Raw genomic sequence first — 24,893 nt, forward strand, 5'->3', positions numbered from 1 at the left:
TCCAAAATATCAATAAACTTCTCTCATGGATATACGTACTCGAAATTCACATCCAATTGATGACTAATATTCAAAATTCACATCAAAATTAATGAACATATATAGCCCAATAATAATAATAATAATAATAATAATAATAATAATAATAATAATAATAATAATAATAAATTTTATTGGTCATTTAATGAAATCCAACAACTAAATTCTGAAATGATGGATCAAAAGTACAAACTCAGTGCCTTCAGAGTTGAAACAATATTAATTATGTTATGAAATGTTTTACTCCGACGTTGAAAACTTAAAGTAGTGAAACAGGCACCGACAACTTTATTAAATTTATTCAATTAATGCTTATCTTCCAAAGATAATTCAAAGCATAAAAATGTTATCTCTAAAATTGACTTCTGATTACCACATATTTATTTGGTTGCGTGCAAGAGTTCTATCCAATCAAAACTTAATTAATGCAACTAAATTATTTATAAATGAAACAACATCTGCGGTTTGCTAGGAATTATAGTTAAAATTATCGCTGAAAAGTGGATTTTTTTTAAAGTTCAGTCAAAATATAATCCGTCCGAGAACTGACATGCTACATACCTTATGTGAGCTCCTTAGGTAAGCACCGATTCCGTTTGACGCACGTTTAGTATTGTTTGTTTCGATTTATATATTTAATTTAATTCTAATACGTTAAAGAGTGTTATTGAAGTTTTTAATTTCACAAAAATTATAAAAATCAAAGTTCGATTTGGTCGTTTTCTCTATAATTTTAAATAAATTAATAAAATAACAAATCAAACTTTGATTTTTATGAATTTTGTGAAATTAAAATTTTCAATAACAGTTTTTAATGTATTAAAATCAAATTAAATATATAAATCGAAACGAACAACACTAAACGTGCATCAAACGGAATCAGTGCTCACATAAGGCATGTAACGTATCATTCCTCGTATTCGATTTGTATTTTCCTGTTATAACAAAAAAATCTTGAAAATAATAGAAAAATATTGATACTTCTAATAAGTCGAAGATGCATAGAAATTCAACAACCGTGTGATTGTGGAAACTCGAATAAATCATTAATGAACACGTTTTCATCACTTACGCGTACTAAGCTTTGAATAAAATATTTAAATTTCTTTGTAAAATTATAGTTCAACGTTTCATTAAAAGTATGAAGATGTAGTTTTCATAGTTGTTGGCAAAATTCATTTTAGAATATTTGGAATTCAATTTCCAGTTCCAGAGTTTGAATTCTAATATATTCATAAAGTTTTCAGGAGACTTTTTCTTCCCCCTCATTAATATCTAATTTTTCTAGAAAAATGAGTGTTTTCACAAATTTTGAACTTTAAATATACTTATTTATTTCAATTTATAAGGATATCTTAGCGATTTGGAATAACTAAATTTATTTTGTTTATTTTAATTCCTTCTCACTACAAAAAAGGCTATTTACCTAACACTGTTACCAAGCACAGTTAAATGTGCTCGGAAAATAGCGAGCACCTTCAACTATGCTCGGCAACATACCGATCACAATTGAAGGTGCTCGGCAATATCAGAAACGGGAGTGTTAACTCCGAGCAATTTCGAAGCAGGTCAACGTGCTCGGCTGGCAATCAATCAACTATGGCAAGCACCATTTATCTGCTCGGAGAATGACGAGCACAAAAGATGTGCTCGGGATACATTAAAATAAAGACTTATAAAATTATTCATGGAATATATACATTTTCCACTTATTTAACAACAGCACGAATTTAAAACATGTCAATATTACGTAACAATATTATGAAGCAATACAATATCTCGTAAATTTTGCATTCCTTCACCATAAATGTGTATGAAAATATTAAAATTTATTTTAAACATATAATATGATATTATGTTTTTAAGAAATGCCGAGCACCACATATGTGCTCGGAATATGCCAAGTACCATATATGTGCTCGGAAAATATACAAAAAAATAATTAATAATTATTCAACAACAAGAAGAATTTAAAACATTATAAATACTACATATCAATATTTTGAAGTAATACAATATCTCGGAAAATTGGCATATGGATCCATCACCATAAATGTGTATGAAAATATTAAAATTAATTTTAAACATATAATAGCAATATTTTTAAGCACTGCCAAGCACCAAATATGTGCTCGGAAAATGCCGAGTACCATATACATGCTCGGAAAATATACAAAAAAAAATCAATAATTATTCAACAACAAGAAGAATTTACAACATTATAAATATTACATATCAATATTATGAAGCAATCAATATCTCGGAAAATTTGCATATGGATCCTTCACCATAAATGTGTATGAAAATATTAAAATTTATTTTAAACATATAATATGCTAGTATTATATTTTTAAGAAATGCCGAGCACCACATATGTGCACAGAAAATGCCGAGTACCATATAGGTGCTCGGAAAATATACAAAAAAATAATCAATATTTATTCAACAACAAGAAGAATTTAAAACATTATAAATATTACATATCAATATTATGAAGCAATACAGTATCTCGGAAAATTTGCATATGGATCCTTCAACATAAATGTGTATGAAAATATTAAAATTTATTTTAAACATATAATAGCAATATTTTTAAGCACGATCGAGCACCAAATATGTGCTCGGAAAATGCCGAGTACTGTATAGGTGCTCAGAAAATATACAAAAAAAATCAATAATTATTCAACAACAAGAAGAATTTAAAACATTATAAATATTATATATCAATATTTCAAAGTAATACAATATCTTGGAAAATTTGCATATGGATCCTTCACCATAAATGTGTATGAAAATATTAAAATTAATTTTAAACGTATAATATGCTACGTACTATATTTTTAAAAATGTCGAGCACCACATATGTGCTCGGAAAATGCCGAGTACCATATACGTGCTCGGAAAATATACAAAAAAAATAATTAATAATTATTCAACAACAACAATAATTATTTAAAACATGTCAATATTTTTTATTAGTGCATATAAAAATTTGCATACATAAAAATTTGCGGATCATTCACCATAAAAATTAAATTTATATTGAACATAAGATATCAATATTTCTAAACAATAATTCCGACCACCATATATGTGCTTGGAAACAACCGAGCACCATATATGTGGTCGGAAATTATAAAAATAAAACAATTAATAATTATTCAACAACAATAATAATTTAGAATGTGTCAATATTTTTAGGCAATATCTCGGAAAATTTTCATATATAAAAATTTGCGGATCATTCACCATAAATATTAAAATTTATTTTAATCATATATTATAAATATTTTTAATCAATAATTCCGAGCACTGTATATGTGCTCGGGAAATACCGAGTACCATATATGTGCTTACAAAATATATAGAAAAAATAATTAATAATTATTCAATAACAACAATAATTTAAAACATGTCAATATTACATATCAATATTTTGCAGCAATACAATATCTCGGAAAATTTGGACAATAGCGAGCACCAAATATGAGCTCGAAAACTGGCGAGCACCGTAGATGTGCTCGTGTAAAAAATACTTCAGAAACTTTTCAGCAATTTCCCGGGGCTTAGTGAAATTTTAATACTCCATTATTCGGTATTAGCGAGCACAATATATGTGCTCAGGTTCAACTTGAATGTTTGTTGTTTGCAGCGGTAAGCCCTCTTGTATTCACGGTCTGTGGATTTGCCGTTGTGTTACTCGTTACTACTCTTATATCAGATTCTATTTCTATTGACCGATATAATACATAACTCTGACAGTAAGAATCCTTGCATTCTTTCAGTGTATTATATATTGTCTGTGTTTTAACTCATACATTTATATACTCATGGTAAATTGAATGCATGTTTCTTGTGTAAATTGAATGCATGATTCTTGCTTGCTGAGACACAATTTCTTTCTTGCTCAATTCCTTTTGTTCATGAAAGGAGATGAGGTTTGTTTTTTTTTTTTGGTTGAATGTAATGAGTTTCTGTTATAAGGTACCAGGAGGTGATTTAATTAAGCAAGATGATCACAGTTTTTGGTTCCATTTCTTAGTATTTTTTGTGTGGAGTACCTTGCTGAAGTACTTTCCATGTTTTATTTATTGTAGGAATAAACGGCCTGAATTTACAGCATGGTTATCAGAAGTGAAAAAGGTAATTCTTTTAAATTATATCATCAGGTTCCTATAATTGTACTATTAATTGTAGTCTTGTGATTATTGTAATTTATAGTGTTATTTGTGATTGTTTTGTTCACTATAAATGGTTGATAATCCTCTTCAGAAGTATTTTTGGCAGGCTGTATATGTTCTGGGGCAGACCTATTTTATTCATAGATTTCAAGTACATTTTGGAGCGTGATTATGTCCATGCTGATTCTAATTGCTCTGTAAACAGGTCAACCTGGAAAGTCTAGCCAATTGGGAAGAGAAGCAGCTCAATTTCTTGTACTTGGCTGTATCAAGACTTTGTTGAAATGTTGTTACATCAGTTTGACATTCAATCTCACGATGACTTCACCATTCTTTTACGTTTCAATTTCCGACTAAAATTTCCTAATGTTTGTTGTCTCTGCAGCTTCATGGATGATCATAACACAGCAACCTTCCCTTCTAACAAGTTGGTCCTCTTTACTTCAACAACATCGTGAAGAAAGCAAATTGAATGAAAAATGTGTATTTTAGTTTAATTTTGTAAGACAATCTTAATTATATATTTTGTAAAACAATAATGTTATTTGAACTTTGTTTACTTTTTTTATTCATTTAATAATTTTTAACTTTTTAAAATAATTAAAAATATAGAATTTATATATTTTAAAAAAATTCAGGATTGCAAAATAACCCTGCCGAGCACCTATAGGTGCTCGTATTTCCTAAAACTTCTCGGAAATACCGAGCACTTAGCTTTGCTAGCCACTACCGAGCACATGTAGGTGCTCGCTACATCCAAAGGCAGGGAAGGTGCTCGCTACATCCAAAGGCAGGGAAGGTGCTCGCTACATCCAAAAGCCTCACAAAAATACCGAGCACATAGCTGTGCTCGCCACTGCCGAGCACATGGAGGTGCTCGCTACATCCGAAGGCTTGGTTGACCAACTTGCCGAGCACCTTCAAGCGCTCGGATGTAAATGCCAATGAAGCAAATAACGACCACCTAAAGTGGTCGGAAAGTGCTCGGTATATCCCTATTTTCCGAGCAATTTCGCCCTTATTCCGAGCACTTTGGTGCTCGGTAAACAACTCTTTTATTGTAGTGTCTATATCTATTTTCTAAAAATATCTAGTCATTATATGTACTGAACTGAGGCCACACATATAAGGGAAACAATTAATTTTGAACTGCAATCCTCATATGAACTTATTAACATTGGCACAAAATTAAGTTGCAAACACAAATATAGGAGCAATGAACCTAAATATCAAAATTTATATTGTTGAATACAAAACAATAAGAAAGCAAGTATTACATCTACTACTCCGTCCATCCATGATTACACGTCTTACTTCTTGATGACTTACCTTTACGAAATGTGAAGGAATATGGACGATAGCGTCAAGATTTTCAGTTTAAGATCAGTTTAACAGTGAAATAAATAATTACAACAATTTAGAACTTCAAAATCCAAAAAATTCTTTTTTTATATTATTTTTAATTTAATATCTCAATCATTATACATAAAAAAATGGATAATTTTCTAGTGCACTATTTAGAGAATTTACTTCAATTTTTTGAAAGGGCATAGTAGTATTATTTTTTCTAAAGAAAATGTTGTATTTAACCACTAAACCAATGCTATTACTAACTTTGTAATACTAAATGGATACTGCATCCGTCCCAAGATACTTGAGTTATTTTTTTGGCAGTATGATTTAAGTAATTGGTGTTTAAAGGATAAAACTGAGAGGCGATAAAGTAAGAGAAATAGAAAGAGAAAGAGAAAGTAAAGTAAGAAAGAATAAATTTATTGTCAAAAAATGAAACGATTCAACTATCTTAGAATGACCCGAAAAGGAACAAACTTAACTACTGGAATGAAGGGATTATTTTTTAACTTTATTTTTTGGGATAATAGCTAAATGTGACCGTAAAGTTAGAGAAATGTAAGTCTTATTTTTATATGCGTGTATTATTTTTATTATAATAAAATGTGTAAAATCTACTTACAATATATAGTAATAGTGAACTATAACAAACCAAAATAGCTAAATAAAGTGTGTAATGGATGTACCAAAATAGCTACTTCCACTCTATTAAAAGCTGAGAATGAGGATTATCATATAGTATCATATTATATGTATATATACGTAGGGTCCTATATTTTAGTAGGATAAAGGACTTATTCAGGTTTTACTATCTCAAATTAGGAATACTATCGATGAGATTGTTTATAAACTAACATGGCAAATCCCAACTCAGCTACTAGCTAATAATAATGGCATCAACTCTTCTCCGGCCACTCAGATGGCTTCTTAACGCTCCGTAGCTGAGTTGAGTTCTCAAAGCAATGGTAGAAACTGTAATGTGGAAACCTCTCGTACCACGTATCTTGTTGAACATGAGTGTCCCAATGCTCACCACAGCTGCTCTTTCCATACTTGTGCACCCACCCCGAACCATTGTGGCCTTCACCCCATGTCCGGTTCCAACAGTCTCCATATTTCCCTTCCCACCAGCTCTCCCCTTGCTTCACCCCCTGGCTGTTCGCGTCAAAATTCTCATCCCATTTATCGCCCCATTTAGCCCATCCATCGCCCTCAAAGCGCTCAGCCCATTTGTCTGTGTATTTCGTGCTCCCTCCGTGTCCATCATACTTCTCACCCCACCTATCATGAACAAGAACAGTCAATGTATAGATAATCACACACATATGTCTCATTTCAGTTTCATTTGGTTGTTTCATGGAAGCATTTAGCCTGATTTAGGTACCTTTCGTGCCAGACGTGTGCTTGACCAGCTTCTAAAGGAGTGTTTGGATCGATGCTGCACCACTTGTGAGCCCACTTCTCGGCTTGGCCTGCACCATAGTGCTCAAACCATTTCTCCTGCCACTCAGTCCCTTGCATATTGACTCCCCACTTTTCTGCAGTTTTCTCAAGATGGACGGAACCATCAATCTGCGCGGTTTCACCTCTATTAGACTCATCAAAGACGCCGTTAGGAACATGCATTTTATCGATTATTGAACTAAAAACTTATCCCTTAGAAGCAATCAGGATTTAAACACATACGCATATCACTTTGTCATTTGTTTCATTGAAGCAATGTGTTAGTTTTGGTTCGTTTTTTGTTTCATTTGGCTACTAGACAGTTTCAGAAGATATGGTGGTCAGATGGAATCACACAGAAAATAAACTGCTCATTTATGAAGTAACATAACGTCTAACCTCCATCATTGATTCCCTCCAGTATTCACGCCACACGTTTCCTGCAGCATCCCGACCAGATTTCTCAGACCCAAGCTCCTTATAAGCAAGCTCGCCAGCAGCTTCCCAGTATTTGCTTTCCCACTCAACACCTTTATCAGCACTAACGCCTCTGATCAGCGTCCACTTACAAACCACCCCATCAGGTCTTTGTTCTATACCCGTCTCCTTCCACCACCTCGTTCCATCAGGGTTTACTCCCTGGTTGGATGCTTCATTCATTTCACTCAGCGCCTCAGCTGCTTCAGTTGCATTTGTCGAGAATTCTACATCCCGTTTCTCTACCTCCACGAAAGACTGAAGAGGGGGTATGGGGACAAGATTCTGACTTTGAAGCATTTCAGTCTCAAATGGAATCGACAGAGATTCCATGCTTCGCTCCTGTTCCAGTACAGGGCTGCTTGGAGCTGAAAATGGAGAAGCTGGCTTGAGTTTTGCACTGCCAAAAGAATCATCACTTTCACCGCTATCATCTTGTAGAGGAGGTGCCCAAGCCCAGAAACTTGGACCTGGTGTTCCGCTCGTCGAATTACTGGACTGTGGCACCGAAATGCTGGAAATTTCCCTCCCTAGCCAAGTTAAAATATCAGAGCAAATCCATGACATGATACATCAAGAATAAGCAAAAATTTCAAACTATTGAGAAACGCAAAGACAGAACACCAATTTAGGTTTCCAGTAGTCCTACTGAGATGATGATTTTGTCAAGATTTTACAATCAGTCCTATCATTAGACAATAACATCCTCGAGGACAAGAAGCCGTAACTGTAAATGGTAATGTGTTATCATACAATTTGACAGATGAAGACCAGAACGAGCAATGTGTTATCATACAATTTGAAATTAGGCGAAACAGAAGCTAGAAAACATAGTTTGTCGACAAACGCAAACGCAAGTTCTTGGATCAGAATCATACAGTAATCATTAAAAAAATACATAGAACTAAGTTAACGAGGAGTTCTTCACAATTACAATCAATACTCAATGATCAGAAGCTGGTCTAAGTGAGCAATCTCAACCACATTTTCAACTAAAGTCTTGGACATATAACCTTTTTCAACATTAGAAGCTTGAAAAGAGTAATTCACGGATTAAGTGACTAATTAGAATAATACAGCAAGTATTACATACATTCTTGAAATGAAATAGAATGATGCCAAAAATAAACAAAGTTGCAAGATACTATCTCATGCCTAATTTGTCTGAGCTTTCTCATCCATAAACAAAATATACTGTACGCTTATCAAATAAAATTGCAAGATGAGAAAATAAAATTGAGTTTTTTTAATAAATAAAATAAATTAAAAATAAAAATTGGGGATAAATCAATTACCCTCATCGAGATCGCCATCCTCACCGCCACTAAGAATGTCAAGCTCACCGGTCTCCGGCTGCGGAGGCGCGCTGTCCTTGATCAACGCTCTGGTGGCCGAAATCGCCGCGGCGGCACGATCGATCACCTGCATTCTCTGCACCTTATCCCTCTCATCCGGCGGAACCTCTAGAAGCTTCTCGAACTCGCGGCTCCTTTTCTCCAAATCCTCCGATCTCTCCTCTCCCGAATCCTCCGCCGTTTTATCCGCCATTATCTCAAACTGCAACGAGCTTCTCTCGCGCTCCCTCGCCTTCTTCCACATGTCCAAGTACGAGTCTGCACTCTCGTTCGCAGCCTTCACTCTAGAAAATCCCGCGATTCTCGAAATGCTCATCGCACTGTGTTGATTCCCCAAAATGTGTACGGACCGCCATGGAAGTGTTTTCTCTGTGGAGATGAAAAAAGGACTCCCTCCGTTCCGGTGTCGGAGCGCGGTTGCGGCGGTGGCGACTGAGTGAGGTGGGTGGAAATGAGTGGCCATTTTTCCGGAGTAACTGAAATTGGTGTTGGTTTGGAGTGGAATTGAGTATGGTGAAGGAGTTTTAGATGCCTAGCTTCAAGGTTCGAGAAAAAAGTTGCAGGATTTAACGGAAAATACCTGCCCATTCACGTGTGCTGTTGCTTTTCGATGAGTCACGTGGGAAGTGCGATTTTGGGAGGAATTGCAGGGAACTGTATGTGAAGTCGTGTAGGAACTTTTCCGAGGTGAAGTTGATTGTCTATTGTTAAATTGGCCTCCTTTTTTTCATTAATAAGATGACGTTTACTTCATTTGTAAACCAATGTCTTTTTACGGAAATTGAGAATATTGTAGTTCCAAAAAAAGAAAATATTTCAAGTGGGTGTAAAATGTAAATATAAGTTAAAAATATTAGAGAAAAAGTTGTTTTATTGCTGCTATTTCTTGTAGAGAAATTATTTACCAAACTTAATTAACACAATTCTTTTTTTCTCCATATACTAACATGCTGTCATGCATGATATGATGAGACATACAACATCAAAAGTAAATTGACATATATGAAATGACAGATAAATTAGATTGTCCCTCTGAAATATTCGTGGACGAATAAATACATCCTCTATTATTCAATAATTATGTCTAGCCATGTTGGGGGAAAGACAAAAACGTCAAAACAAAAATATTGCTCTAATTTAGTTTACTACTATCATTTTTGTAATTTCGTGACTATTTTTAACAACTTTCAAATATTTTTCCCTTTAATCATGATTCACTGTTTGAGCATTTACTACTATTTCTTGCAAAAACATAACTTCATTATTTTAACCGTAGTAAAAACTTCATGTTCTGAATTTGGGTAAATTGCTGAATTTTGCAAAAGTAATTTCACTACCTTGCCGGACAATGATTGGATGAAAAAACAAATTCTATTCTGCAATCATTCATGTTGCTGCCTGATGAATCCGCGAATTTCTGATGTTAGTAAATGCTGGTAGAGAATAAAGACTACGACACAATGAATTTACGTGGTTCGATTTACTGAAGTAAATCTACGTCCACGGGAAGAAGGGAGGGCAAGATTGTATTGCTTGATCTGGGATTACAGCTTACAACACAGACTTGCTATATGATATTTTATCTCTAGAGAGCTTAACCTTTTTCTCTCTGATCTAAGTTCTATTTATACATTGAACTAAGATCGTGGCTTGCATCACCACTAACAAGATCGTGGGTGAGCAATAACTGCTCAATAACTGCTTCGTACCACTAAATAGATCGTGGGTATAGCGGAGGTCGTGGAGGCCTTTCATGAGTCCACTAACTCTTAGTTCGGTCGAATGCTGAGACCGAACTGCTGGACTTTACCGATCAGCTCTTGCCGATCTGAGAGGAGAGCTTGACTGGTCGGCTTTTACCGAGCTGTAGGCTGAGTCCGAACTCTTTGGTCGTGCCGAACTCTTTGGTGCCGAACAGATACTCTTTCTTGGGCTCTGGGCTGATGGGCCGTCCCTGTTATTGGGCTTGCCATTAGGGTTTAGTTCGTACCCCATCACTACCCCCCCCGAAAAGCGAAGTGAATCACTTCGGCGAGGTGAGTCACTTCGGCATTCTGGATAACGGTAAGGGGGAGGCTGACGTCAGGGGACGTGCCTTGCGCGTGCCTGCATTAAATGCGACAGTAAAATCCGGCCGTTGAATCCTGAAAAGGTGGGATTCGAAACAGCGCAACGATTTCGAAATCTTTCCCGAATCTGATAAATATGCTCTTTCTTCCTCATTTGAACACTTTTGCTGTTGCGTCTTCTATACTCTCTCTTTCTCGAGAAATTTTCTTCCGCTTTCAAGAGCTTCCTCAGACTTTCTTCACCTTCAAAAAGTAAGAAAAAATGTCTTCTTCTTCTTCTTCGGAGTCGGGTAGCGGTAGGAGAGGCGGTAAGGGGTCTTCTGGCCGGAAAGAGTCCGGGGAGAAGACCGTAGAGTATTTCCATAGTATTTTGAGTAAGGATACTGTGATATCCCTACCCGAAAAATACTTTTTTCCTGGGGGGAAGGCGGTGGTACCTGACGGTAATCATAGGGCTGACTCCCCGCCGGAGGGTTACGCCACCGTGTACGAGGCCTGCTTAGAATGCGGGCTTCGTTTCCCCCTCCCTTCTGCCTTTATAGATTTACTAGATTTTTTTCAGCTTCCTTTAGGCCAGGTGACTCCGAACTCTTGGAGGCACTTGTCGGCCTTCGCTGCCGAACTCCGTAATTTAGGAAGGGATTTGTCTTTGAAGGCGATCCTTAAATTCTTTCAATTTAAGAGGAAGGGGTCTTGGTTTTACTTGATCCCTGTACAGCCCTTTAGGGCCTTTTGTAAAACGAAGTGGCCGAAGTGGCAAAACCGCTTCTTCTACTATGATAGGACCGCGGCTCCTAGTTTTCCCTGGAGAGGGCCGAAGTCCGTTATCCGTCATCCTCGGCCTGAACCGTTGGACGAGCTCGATGGCGAGCTCAACAAGATTCCCATAGTTAGGACACAATACACGGAGTCTGAGCTCGTCAAGGGCGACGTCGTGTTCGACATCTCGTCTTCGGACGAAGAGGCCGAGGGTGAGGATTTCTCTTTATCTTTATGCTCTACTGCTTTAACGAAGAAAACTAACCTGGCTTTCTTGCTTTTTGGCAGTGTACATGTTGAATAAGGCTATCCGAAAGTCCTCCGAGCTTGTGGAGCCGGAGAGGCAGAGAGCCCCTTGCTCGGCGTCTGAAGCCGAGAAGAATCCGAAGAGGCAAAAAACCTCTTCTTCGGATCCGAAAGAGCCGGAGCCGTGTTCGGCTAAAGGGAAGGGGAAATTTCATGAGTCCCCAAGAGTGCCGGGGAAAGACCTGGTCATCTCCGAGGTGGTTGCAGACATCCCGGAACACGTCCCTGAGCCTTTTCAATGGCCGACGAATTTTGTGGAGGTAAGCTTTCTGACTTGGCTTCTTTTCCACATTTTTTGATGGCCATTCTGTTGAGTTTTTTCCTTGTTCATCTTCAGAGAGCCAAGCTCGTCTCCGTGGAGCTCTCCAAAGCATCCCACGACTACGAGGAGATGCAGAAGAAGTTGCATCTTGCTCGTAGTCTGGCCGAACAGGCTGAGGCCAAATTTGAGAGGGCCCGAGCTGCTAGGATCTCGGCTCAGGATGAAGCCCGGTCAGCCAAAAACCAGCTCATCATCCTGCAAGAGCAGACGAAGCACCGGGAGGCTCAGAAGGAGGCTACCGCCGTGGCTGCCCAGGGGGAGGCTCTCCGTGTTTACACGGAGAAACTCTTTTTGAGCAGCCAGTTCTCGGCCTTTGTCGGTAGTCTGGTAAGGCTAATTACCGATAAGGGCGAGCAGGGGGCCGACGTCGTGCTGCCTCTGTACAGCCGAGAGATAGCAGCTCGGCTTCAGAATCTGCCGCTCCTTGAGGAGCTCGCTTCATCCTCGGTCCTGCTTTCTGCAGACCGAGTCCGGAGTTGTCGAGCTGATCGGGACGAGAACCTGGAGGCTATCTTTGCCTCCGTGGGACCCGTTTCACCCGCTTCGACTTACAACGGAGAGGGTGAGGCCGAGCCGCTGGAGCGGGAGGCCGAAGTCGAGCGGGTCGGGCATCCGGAGAAGGAAGCCGATCAGGAGGCGGAGGCGAGGCCGGCAGGATGCGAGGCCGAGGCTGAGGTAGCTCAGGAGAAAGAAGCTGAACCAGGCCGAGGAGCCGGAGACGAAGCTGGCGGAGTATGATTTCGTCTCCCTTCTCTTAGTCTAGTTTCTTCCTTGTAAAATGGCCTTGAAGCCCTCCTAGTGTAAAAAATTTTCCTTGTGAATGAAAAATTCTCTACACTTGTCTTCGTATAGCTTTTCGTACTCGCCTTTATTCCTGTTGTATTTTACTATCTGCTCGGTACAGCTGCCGAACTAATATAGCTGCTTTGTACTCAAGGAGATGGAGATACTTCACTGGAAACGGCTGTACTCTTCGGCTTTAGACGAAGCTGAGAAAAGAGCTATAGCCGATCAGACGAAGAATGACGAGCTTCTGGCTCGTTTAGTGAAGCTGGAGGCCGATAATAAGGACTTAGAGTCCGATAAGAAGGATCTGGAGGCCGAGCTGAATACGACCATTGCTGAGAGGACTGCGTACGAGGATTACATCCGTGTGCGCGGGGGAGTGACCATATCAGATGTTCAGAGTCGAGTTGACGAACTGTGGGAGGAATATCATGTACTCCGGAGGAACAATGCGCTGGAGAGCTCGGCTTGCCAACAAGTTGTGAAATCATTACGGCGCTGGGCTTCTCGGTACGACATCATTCTTTCCCGGCGTCCCTCAATCGGGAGATTCCTTAGGCATTTCCCGCCAACAGATGCTCGCACTCCAGATCAAGCCTCTGGTTCCCTTGTTCAAAATCCTACTCCAAGTCAACAACGAACTCCGGAACAGCCGGAAACGTCAAGACGAGAACGGGCTCAGGAGCAACCGGAATCGTCAAGACAGGGACGGACTGAAATTCGCCGAGGAGTTGTGACTATGAGCGAGCAAGATCAGCAGATGCTTATTGCAGAGACTCTTCATCGCCGAGGGGTTAGAGCTTCTGGGGCTCGCGGAAGAGGTGTTGGGTCGAGGATAGCATCTCGTCGACCTGCTTATTCTTCATCTGCTCGGAACAACCGAACTCGGCTTCCAGAGGATTTTGCAGATAGGTGGCTTAACTTCAGCAACCCTGGACAGTAGAATAGTCCTTTGTAATAGCGTAACGCCATTTTGTAGGGTAGCGGAGTTGTATGCCGAACAAGATTTGAAAAATGAAATTTTGTTTTCGCTTCTAACACTGTATTTACAGCTTAGCGAAAAAATTTCATCGTACTTGTCCTCGGTCTTATGAAGTAAACTTCTTTGACCGGACTTGGTCCTTGGTCTGATGAAATAAACATCTTTGACCGGACTCGTCTTTGGTCTGATGAAATAAACATCTTTGACCGGACTTGTCTTTGGTCTGATGAAATAAACATCTTTGACCGGACTCGTCTTTGGTCTGATGAAATAAACATCTTTGACCGGACTCGTCTTTGGTCTGATGAAATAAACATCTTTGACCGGACTCGTCTTTGGTCTGATGAAATAAACATCTTTGACCGGACTCGTCTCTGATCTTATGAAGGAAACTTCTTTGACCGGACTTGGTTTGTGTTCTAATTTGGCGATTTTTGTCGCCGGGATCGAACTTTCCCTTGTCCTAATTCAGCGAGTTTTATCGCGTGGATCGGACTTTCCCAGTTAACCGAAGTGGTCTTATGCAGTAAACCTCTTTGACTAGACATGGTCGTCCTCGGTCTTATGAGGTAAACTTCTTTGACCGAACTTGGTCGTCCTAATTCGGCGAGGTTTATCGCGTGGATCGGACTTTCCCTTATTGCAGTTCGTTTCAGACGAAGTGCTTATTTCTTAAGCCGAATTGTGGTCTTGTATCTTCCTGAGAAGCTTGGACTCACAATCGTTGGCTTAATGCAGTTCGTTTCAGACGAAGTGCTTGTTAAGCTGAATTGTGGTCTTGTATCCTCCTTGGAAGCTTGGACTCACAATCGTTGGCTTATTGCAGTTCGTTTCAGACGGACTGCTTGTTAAGCTGAATTGTGGTCTTATATCCTCCTTAGAAGCTTGGACTCACAATAGTCTTTAATAATCGATCTAAAAAGGGGATCAGTCTTTGAAGAACGATATACCTTGGTACCATTTGTAAGAGACGACAAGCACATAGAGACAAAACACATAGAGAAAAAATGAAAAAGACGAAAGAAAAAAAAAACTTTAAACTTTTTTTAAAAAACGACAAGTAAAAGGTACAAGTAAAAAACAAACAAATAAAAACATGTACCCCTATGACCGAACTAGACACAAGACAGACTGACCGGACTTTGTCTCTTACAAGTGGAACTTCTTGAGGTTGGAGACGTGCCATGTTCGGGGTACTTGTTCTCCTGACATGTGAGTCAATTTATAAGACCCTTTGCCGAGGACTTCTGACACCCGATACGGACCCTCCCATGTGGGCTCGAGTTTGCCCAGCTTTTCTGCTCGGCTTACTTCGTTGTTTCTCAAGACGAGATCTCCCACTTGAAATTGAAGCTTTTTCGCCCTTTGGTTATAATACCGGGCTACTTGCTCCTTATACTTGGCTGCTTTTATGCACGCCAACTCTCTTCTTTCTTCGGCGAGATCTAGTTCTGCTCTCAGTCCGTCGTCATTCATTTCTGAGGAGAAATTTAGAGTTCGGGGACTGGGTACGCCGATCTCCACCGGAATTACGGCTTCAGTGCCGTACACCAGACTATACGGAGTTTCACCGTTGGAGGTTTTGGGTATAGTTCGGTAGGACCATAGGACTTGAGGGAGATTTTCTACCCATTGTCCTTTGGCTTGTTCTAACCGAGCTTTTAACCCTTTCACCAGAATCCGGTTCGTTACTTCCGTTTGTCCGTTTGCTTGGGGATGGGAGACCGAAGTGAACCGCTGTTGAATGTTCAGCTCTTGGCACCAATTCTTGAACGTCTTGTCGGTGAACTGAGTCCCATTATCCGAGATGAGGATGTGGGGTATGCCAAATCGGCACACTATGTTCTTCCAGACGAAGTCCAATGCCTTTGAGCTCGTTATCGTAGCTAAGGGTTCAGCCTCCACCCACTTCGTGAAGTAGTCCACGGCGACGATAAGGAATTTCATTTGCCGAGGAGCTTGAGGAAGTGGTCCCACTATGTCTATGCCCCATTGCATGAAAGGCCAAGGGCTTTGCATAGTGTATAGATCGGTCTGCGGCATCCTTGGGACATTTGCGTGAATTTGGCACTTCGTACACTTCTTGACGAGCTGCACTGCCTCTTGTACCATGGTTGGCCAATAATATCCCCATCTCAGAACTTTTTTAGCTAAAGCTCTGGCTCCGATGTGGCTACCGCACGAGCCTTCATGAACTTCTCTGAGGATGTAGTCCGTCTCTTCTGGTCCTACGCACCGCAATAACGGCTGGAGGTAAGACTTTCTAAAGAGGACTCCTTCATGAAGTTCGTACCGAAGTGCTCGGCACGTGATCTTCCGAGCTTCTCTCTTATCCTCGGGCAATTGTCCTTGATCCAGATACTGCAAGATCGGCGTCATCCAGTTCGGCGAGCTGGATACTGAATGTACCTCGGCTTCATCAATGCTTCGATGCATTAATTCTTCCGCCTTTGAGCTCGGATATGAGGCCAACTTACTTAAGGTATCTGCTCGGCTATTTTCCGCTCTGGGAATGCGGATTATCCGAAAATAGGAGAAACTTCGGCTGATGCTTTGCGCTTTGTCCAAATACTTCTTCATTCTCTCGTCACGGGCTTCACTTGTACCCAACATGTGATTTACTATGACTTGTGAATCACAATGGACTTTGAGAGATTTGACGAGCAGACTTTGCGCTAACTGGAGTCCGGCCAGGAGGGCTTCGTACTCGGCTTCATTATTAGTAGTGGGGAATAGGAACCGAAGTGAGTAGGCTACCTCGTGTCCGTCGGGAGCGACAAGTAAAATACCAGCTCCACTTCCCATCTTGTTCGAAGCTCCATCTACGAACCCGCTCCAGCAGTCCGGCGGCTCTACTTCGGATTCCAAGGGCTGTGCTAGTTCGGCACTGGCAGAATTCTTCTGTTCGGCAATAACAGGAATTGCTTGATCGAACTTCGCTTCTGCAAGAAAATCTGCCAAGGCTTGTCCCTTGATGGCTTTCCGAGGTAGATATTCAATTGTGTGCTCTCCCAACTCTATAGCCCACTTGGCGATTCTGCCTGATGCTTCTGGTTTGGTCAACACTTGCCGAAGTGGCAGATCAGTTAAGACGCATACCTTGTGAGCATAGAAGTATGGCCGCAGTCTCCTTGCTGCATTTACTAATGCCAGAGCAATCTTTTCCAGAGGTTGATACCTGGTTTCTGGACCTCTTAATGCTCGGCTTGTAAAGTAGATGGGAAGCTGCTTTAGGCCTTCTTCTCGTACAAGCACCGCGCTGATGGTTTGATCCGATGCTGCTAAGTATAAGAATATTACTTCGGCTTCGGTTGGAGCAGAGAGAATAGGAAGCTCGGCTAGATAACTTTTGAGCTCGTCAAAGGCCTTTTTCTGCTCGGCTCCCCACTCGAACTTTGGTGCCTTTTTCAACACCGTGAAGAACGGCAGTTGCTTTTCGGCTGCTTGAGAAAGGAATCGATTCAGTGCGGCTAGACATCCGGTTAGCCTTTGCACGTCATGTATGGACTTCGGCATCGCCATGTTTTGAACAACTTGAACTTTTGAGGGGTTTGCCTTGAGTCCGTCCTTTGAAACCCAACAACCCAGAAACTTTCCCGAATCTACCAAAAAGGTACACTTTTGGGGATTAAGTTTGAGGTTGGCTTTCTTGAGCACGTTGAGAGTGGACTTGAGGTTGTGCTCGTACTCCGAAGTGCTTTTGCTTTTGACGACTATATCGTCAACATACACTTCGACCTCCTTTCCAATCAGGTGCCGAAAAAGCTTGTCTACCATCCTTTGATAAGTGGCTCCGGCATTCTTTAAACCGAATGGCATCTTTTTATAAGCGAAAATGCCGAAATCAGTAATGAAGGCCGTTTTTGAAGCGTCAATCTCATCCATTAAAACTTGATGGTATCCTTTGTACAGATCAAGAAAACAAAAAATTTCAAAGCCTATCAAAGCTTCTACTTTTTTATCTATGTTCGGAAGGGGATAGCAATCTTTGGGACAGTGCTTATTTAGATCGGTGAAATCTATGCACATCCGCCATCCTCCTTCCTTTTTCTTGATCATGACAGGATTGGCCACCCACGAAGGATACTTCACTTCGAATAACACATCCGCCTTCAATAATTGACGGACTTCGTCATGGATGACTTGACTTCGTTCTGCCGCAAAGAGTCTTTGCTTCTGTTTTATCGGCCGGACTGAAGGATCAATATTTAACCGATGAGTGATTACCTCGGGGGGCACTCCGGTCATGTCCAACGGAGACCATGCAAAGACGTCTTTATACTCCTTGAGGAGCTGGATGGTTTTTTCCCGAAGTAGGGGCGTTCCCGCGAAGCCGATCTTAACCGTTCTGGATGGATCGTCTTCGTACAGCTGAACTGTCATCGAGTTCGGCTCCGGTATGACTTCGGTCATCGCCTCTGACTCCGGCTGCTGTGATTGCTATGCTTGGTGGTGCCGATCTGACTGCTCGGCACTTCTAAGCGCAATTTGCAGACATTCCTTTGCTCTCTTTTGGTCACCTCGGATGACCGCTATCCCTCCTTTAGTAGGGATCTTGATGGTGAGGTGATAAGTGGAGCAAACGGCCCGAACTGTGTTGAGCCAGTCTCTTCCCAGGATGATGTTGTACGGGGACCGAGCTTTCACCACGAAAAACTCAATCATCGTACTGGAGCTAGTAGGCGCTTTCCCCACCGTGATCGGAAGGCTGATAATACCTTCAGGGCGGGTGTCCTCCTGGGCGAAGCTCTTCAGGGGAAGCGGAGCCGGACTGAGCCGAGCTGGGTCCACTTCTAGTTTGTCAAAGCACTCTTTAAAAAGAATGCTAACCGACGCTCCTGTATCCACAAACACCCTGTGGATCAGTTTGTTTGCCACTCCGGCTTGGATGACAATGGCGTCTTGGTGAGGAGAGATGGCCGGGACGGGATCAGCATCCGAGAACGTAATCACTTCGTCCTGCTTCAGCCTTTTATGCGTTGGCTCCTCTCGATTGGAGCCTCTGCGCTCTGACTTTAGGGACGACTTGGTCTTCCCGGCAGGGAGAGCGTCAATAGTCTGGATTACTCCATCATATTGCGGCTCGTCATCGTCTTCGGGATCCGGCTGCCTTTTCGGATCCTGAGGAGCGCAGTTCGCACCACTCTGCTTCTTATTCTTCTTTGGCTGCTTGCTTTGGTATTTTTTCAATGTCCCTGCCTTCACAAGAACATCGATACCTGCAGCCAAGTTTCTGCACTCCTCAGTATCGTGACCGTGGTCTTGATGGTAGGAGCAGTAGTTATCCTGGGGTCGGCACGCGGCTGATTTCGTCATCCGCTTTGGCTTTTCGAACAGGTCAGAGTGCAGTTCGAAAATTTCCGCTCTCGGCTTGTTCAGCGGTACGAACTGAGCGGGCGGCTTCTCGGGATTGAGACGGGGTCCCAATCTGTCTTGCACCGGAGTCCTTTGAATCCTTTCAAAAGGAGTTCGGCGAGGATGTCCCTGATCGCCAAAAGGAGTTCGGCGAGGATGTCCCTGATCGCTATGATCGGGCTTCCTCCTGTCTCCTCGGGATGAGCTGTCTAAAGACCGTTTGCGACGGTCAGCCTCATCGGCACGGGAGAACTGGTCCGCAATGTCCCACATCTCTTGAGCTGTTTGCGGACTGCATTCCACGAGCTTTCTGTAGAGAGCTCCGGGCAGGATTCCATTTTGGAATGCCGAAATGACAAGTAGATCTTGTTCCTTCGCCATGAGAACTGGTGGTGGATTTATCCCTAGGCTGTTTTCCAGACCTATGGGATGGATTGGCTTCCTCCTGGTTCTCACGGGCAGGAATACGGGTACTCTGCGATCTGGTATGCATTTTTTGGGTGGAAAAAATGGATCAAAAATTCGCTTTATCACAAATTTTGTTCTCTGTTTCCCACAGACGGCGCCAGTGATGAATCCGCGAATTTCTGATGTTAGTAAATGCTGGTAGAGAATAAAGACTACGACACAATGAATTTACGTGGTTCGATTTACTGAAGTAAATCTACGTCCACGGGAAGAAGGGAGGGCAAGATTGTATTGCTTGATCTGGGATTACAGCTTACAACACAGACTTGCTATATGATATTTTATCTCTAGAGAGCTTAACCTTTTTCTCTCTGATCTAAGTTCTATTTATACATTGAACTAAGATCGTGGCTTGCATCACCACTAACAAGATCGTGGGTGAGCAATAACTGCTCAATAACTGCTTCGTACCACTAAATAGATCGTGGGTATAGCGGAGGTCGTGGAGGCCTTTCATGAGTCCACTAACTCTTAGTTCGGTCGAATGCTGAGACCGAACTGCTGGACTTTACCGATCAGCTCTTGCCGATCTGAGAGGAGAGCTTGACTGGTCGGCTTTTACCGAGCTGTAGGCTGAGTCCGAACTCTTTGGTCGTGCCGAACTCTTTGGTGCCGAACAGATACTCTTTCTTGGGCTCTGGGCTGATGGGCCGTCCCTGTTATTGGGCTTGCCATTAGGGTTTAGTTCGTACCCCATCACTGCCATGTACCAAATCAACACTGTCGACTTCTTTTTCTCCAATTTTTCCTTGCATTTGATTTTCTTATCAAGATCACTTTTTGACGATCTTAATTATTGTTAACCTCTTGAGGGAATTAACTAATTGCATTCACAAAATTAGCAATTTCCATGTAATTTACCCCGAATTAGCAAATTTAAATATACATATGTCAAAACTTATTAAACAAACATCAATTACAATACACACTATCTTTTATTAGTAAAAAGCAAGCCCATTTGAGCCCATGATGGGAGGTGGAATATCGGGCCGGGTCGGCTGTGGCGGGCCGGGCTCCGGAGGTGTGATTTCGGGCCCATGAGGGGGGACCACCTCGGGCTCCCCCGGTGGCGGTGGCACTTCGGGCTGTGGGGAACCTGGCCCGGACGGCGTGGGCTCCTCCGGAGGGGAATTCGGGTCGAAATCGGGAATGTCGTGGCGGCGTGGCACCTCGGGCGGGAGGCCGGGATCGTGCGTCGGTGGCGCCGTGGGGATCTCCGGCGGTGAAGTTCCGGGTATGTATGTCGGGTCATGGGCTACCCGGAGAGTAGGTAAAGGGCAATTTTGCTTTGGAAATGCATGGAATTGTAAAGGATTATTTGAGATTGAAGCATAGAGTGGGATGCTTTTCTTGAAGAAATTTGCTGAGATTGAGCCAAAAATTGTAGACATTTTATATTTTTTCCACTAGCTTAGGGTGATGGATTTTGGTTTAGGTGTTGCAAAGAGAGAAAATAGATATACATAGTGTGTGTGAAGGTGGCAATAAGGGAACACGTGGACTTCATGCAGAGAAGAGTGGAATTCAAGAATTTGTGGCTACGAGAGTTTGATTAACAATCAAATGCAATATTAAAATCTAAAATGATTATTTATATGCTAGTACTAATTATAACCTAAATAATTTTGGTTGAGGGTAATTATGGTAAATTTGTAATTCAGAAAACTGAACATACAGAATGAAGTAAAACAGAAACAAGGCAATGAAATACAGTGAGGCTAACATTCGATCAAATAGAACTTTGGGAAATGAATTGAGGTTGAAAAATTGCATCTGTCTGTTTCATACATTTTTAAACATGTCAGTTGGAGGGCACTGCTGTTTTGGGGGTAATTGGTCACTCTGCATCGAACGAACGGTCTGATGTTGATGTTGTTGCTGGTTATAAGACGAAGCTCGTGTTTAGGGCTCGATTTCGTGGCAAGATATCACAGTATCCAGCACCTGCAGCCGGAAGACTCTTGTGGACCTTCAAACCATCTGTCCCAGATCGTATTTATTGGCCCAATGGTCCTGAAACGAGAGCAAAGACAAGAAATGAGCTCAGTAAGAGAAGTCGATTTGAGCAACTACCAAGGGGAAACAAGTAAAAGCTTCTTACTCTGGAAGCAAAGGATCTGGTCTTGTTTCGATGTTGATTAGCATCCTGGACAAATACATTTCATGTTAGAGGATGATAACAAAAGAAAACAAACGTGTAATCTAGTATATCATCTTGCTTACTCTTTGCAAGCAGACGAGGCGTTCTCCATTTTCTCAAGTTGTTCCAGTTCTTCCTGTTGAACAATTATCAGTCATGAAGTATCTTTTTTTTTCGTTGAAGTTGCTTACTTAATAGAACAACATGGTTGCAGCAGAATGGTGGATAATAATAAAAATGTACTTCGAGAAACTAGTTTTGACCTAGGAAACAAGAAATCGAAGTTACTCCAGCAACAAGCATTCGTAAACATCATTTGACTATCAAACTGTAGAAGGTTCCTTGAAAAATGAAGACTACATATCTGTACAAGCTCATTTAAGAATATCCTCGATTCGACCAAGTTCTTGAAAAGCCCGATGAAGCACAGAATCTATAATTACTTAAATCTCGTAATCTAGAAATTCCACAGTTGCAATGGACAGAATTTATGAATAAAATTTTACATGTTCCTCCATTCCTTTATAAAGGCCCATGTTTATGCAAATTAAAGATGTCATGGCTGGTTTCTGGTATTTTGGGGTGCAGGGAAAAAAAGCAAGTGACATCCATTAATTTGGCACCAATGTTATAAGCAAAAATAAATGCAGCACCAAACTACTCTTAATGGCTATATTCACAACCTACCTCTAAATCAAACAAGGGAATTTTTAGTATACAAAACTCGCATCGATAAGTTCCTGTAAGCATATTAGATCTCATTTCATAGGGCATCAAGTAAGTAAAATCAACTTCATATCCTGTAAAGAACAACCCTTATCATGTTACATGGAATTGGAAAAGGGAAGAACTAATAAACATGTGGCCTCTAAAAATGCTATACTAAAACCTTGTCAGCCTATAACTCAATTTCTAACTTCCTTTTTCTCATTTGATACGACCCATCGCATAATGGTAGAGGCTAACCTGCAGTGTGCATGATGCGAGGGATCTTAAAATAGCCAGTGTGTATCCATCTAGAACAGTTTCAGTAGCCACAAAATAATCAAGGTTACATTCATAAAGAAACACAAGACTCTTTTTTTTCCCTCGGTAACATTAATTTCACAAGTGAAGAAACTTTTAAGGTAGAAGAATTTCAAGAAGATCTTTTCCTCTTTTCATGTACTCAGCAATCAAATTTCAACAACAATGTTAAACACATAAAAAACACACTCCAATTCCCTCAAAGGAAACCAAAGAAGTACTTTCCTAGTATCCATCTTATGATCACCAAAATGTAAAACAAATCTGTAACAACCCATACTTTCCTGCAATGGAAGATATTTCTCCACACACACACACTGAGACACACCAAACTTTGGTGTGAATTCACGGTCCACCCGCCTTTCACTCCGTATCACACACACACACACACACCCACTGAGGCAAATACTACTAAGTAATACTAAGTGTTTAGATACAAAATTCAAAGCCAGTAAGAATCACAAGACAAATTTCACATCCCACAGATGTCCCTTGGCTGAAATAAAATTGACTAAGTTTAACGAACTAAGGTAGCCCCAATGTGAAGCTAAGCAAGAAAATGACAAGTGCACAAAGAAAAGTCTACTGCCCAACAAATTAGGGCAGCAATTTTGTTCTCTTCCCCACAAACTAACAAGAAAGAAGCAAAGACCAACCAAAACAGAGCTCAATTCCAATGCAACATCAGCATCAAGTTTTCACAAATACACAAACAGGGCCTCAATAAAATCACAACACAAAATCACAAAAAAAAAGTGAATGAAAAAGCTAAAAACTATGGAAGTCAACCGAAATATACCTCCAAGAAACGAATTTCTTGCTCGAGCCTCTTCAATTCAGCAGATATCCTGTGCTTCCCTCGAGTATCTGGTGCTCCAACACCCGATCGCACTTCACCGGAATTCCCTGTTTGCATTTTGCTTCCGAATTGACGAATTTGGGGAAAGAGAGAAATAAAGGCCTCCGCAATTGTGGTTGCAGATTTATGCTAGAAAGGCATTCTGAGAAAGGGGAAATGCCAGCTTCGTGATCAGTTGAACTACCATCTGAATCTGAGAGATTAATTGCAATCGTGAAAAAGGGATTGGGCTTTACTGTTTGGATTTATGCGGGCGTTGTTTTAAGGTTCGTAAAAGGAAAGCAAAAGGCAAGAAAGAAAGAAGCTTTGCTTTGGTTTCTATTTAATTTGATTTTGTCAAGAATCAAATAATGGATGAAGGGAAAGGAGCTGCACTTTGTTACTGCTGTGGTCAAATGAATTTGTGTCTTTTTCTTGTCTTATTCTCTTCCCATTGCTTTTTGGTGTTATAATACTATAGGATAATAGTTAAGGAATTATTGCTTGCCCCCACTAATTTTTATGTTTTATTGGTGTGCTAATGATTTTTTTTTCCTTTTTACTATTATTCTTTTAACTATCATTACAAGGTATTTTACTCCGGAATGGATCACCTCCTACACTATATACTACATTTGCTAATACACCACTATAAAGTGGACATGTAAATTTATATTGAGGGAAAGAAAATCTATTTCTAACATAATCTCTTTAGCCTTTCCGTGACTTTCTCTCTTTTGTTTTCTATTTCTAATATTTTAATCAAAGTAACTGTGTTATCTCATTTTTAAAAAAATACTAATAATATCACATTGCTACTTATTCTGAACGAATTTATTATTAAGATTCCTACTTAAGCCAAATGATTTATTCTCAATGATTTCATAGCTATGATATACCACATGCTAAATACCGAGGATTTATAATATAAGTATTTTGATTATTTTAAAATATAAAATGGCAACATAAGTTTTTAGTGATTGTTTCAAAATAA

At 40.6% G+C, this 24,893-nt stretch overlaps 2 protein-coding genes across 2 annotated transcripts; both read right to left on the reverse strand.

Moving 5' to 3' along the window:
* Window positions 1-6,230: 6,230 nt before the first annotated feature.
* On the reverse strand, window positions 6,231-9,505 carry LOC121775320. The gene is made up of 4 exons (XM_042172395.1): window positions 8,789-9,505; window positions 7,416-8,023; window positions 6,958-7,145; window positions 6,231-6,854 (listed from the first exon to the last, which is right to left on the reverse strand). The coding sequence occupies exons 1-4, from the start codon at window positions 9,309-9,311 to the stop codon at window positions 6,470-6,472; spliced, it is 1,704 nt and encodes a 567-aa protein (XP_042028329.1). The 5' UTR covers window positions 9,312-9,505; the 3' UTR covers window positions 6,231-6,469.
* A 12,098-nt stretch (window positions 9,506-21,603) lies between these two features.
* LOC121773723 (guanine nucleotide-binding protein subunit gamma 2-like) lies at window positions 21,604-24,410 on the reverse strand. The gene is made up of 4 exons (XM_042170640.1): window positions 23,861-24,410; window positions 22,119-22,171; window positions 21,997-22,041; window positions 21,604-21,908 (listed from the first exon to the last, which is right to left on the reverse strand). The coding sequence occupies exons 1-4, from the start codon at window positions 23,975-23,977 to the stop codon at window positions 21,824-21,826; spliced, it is 300 nt and encodes a 99-aa protein (XP_042026574.1). The 5' UTR covers window positions 23,978-24,410; the 3' UTR covers window positions 21,604-21,823.
* Window positions 24,411-24,893: the final 483 nt, after the last annotated feature.

The sequence above is a fragment of the Salvia splendens genome, chromosome 17, assembly GCF_004379255.2.
Source record: "Salvia splendens isolate huo1 chromosome 17, SspV2, whole genome shotgun sequence".
NCBI classification, from domain to species: domain Eukaryota; kingdom Viridiplantae; phylum Streptophyta; class Magnoliopsida; order Lamiales; family Lamiaceae; genus Salvia; species Salvia splendens.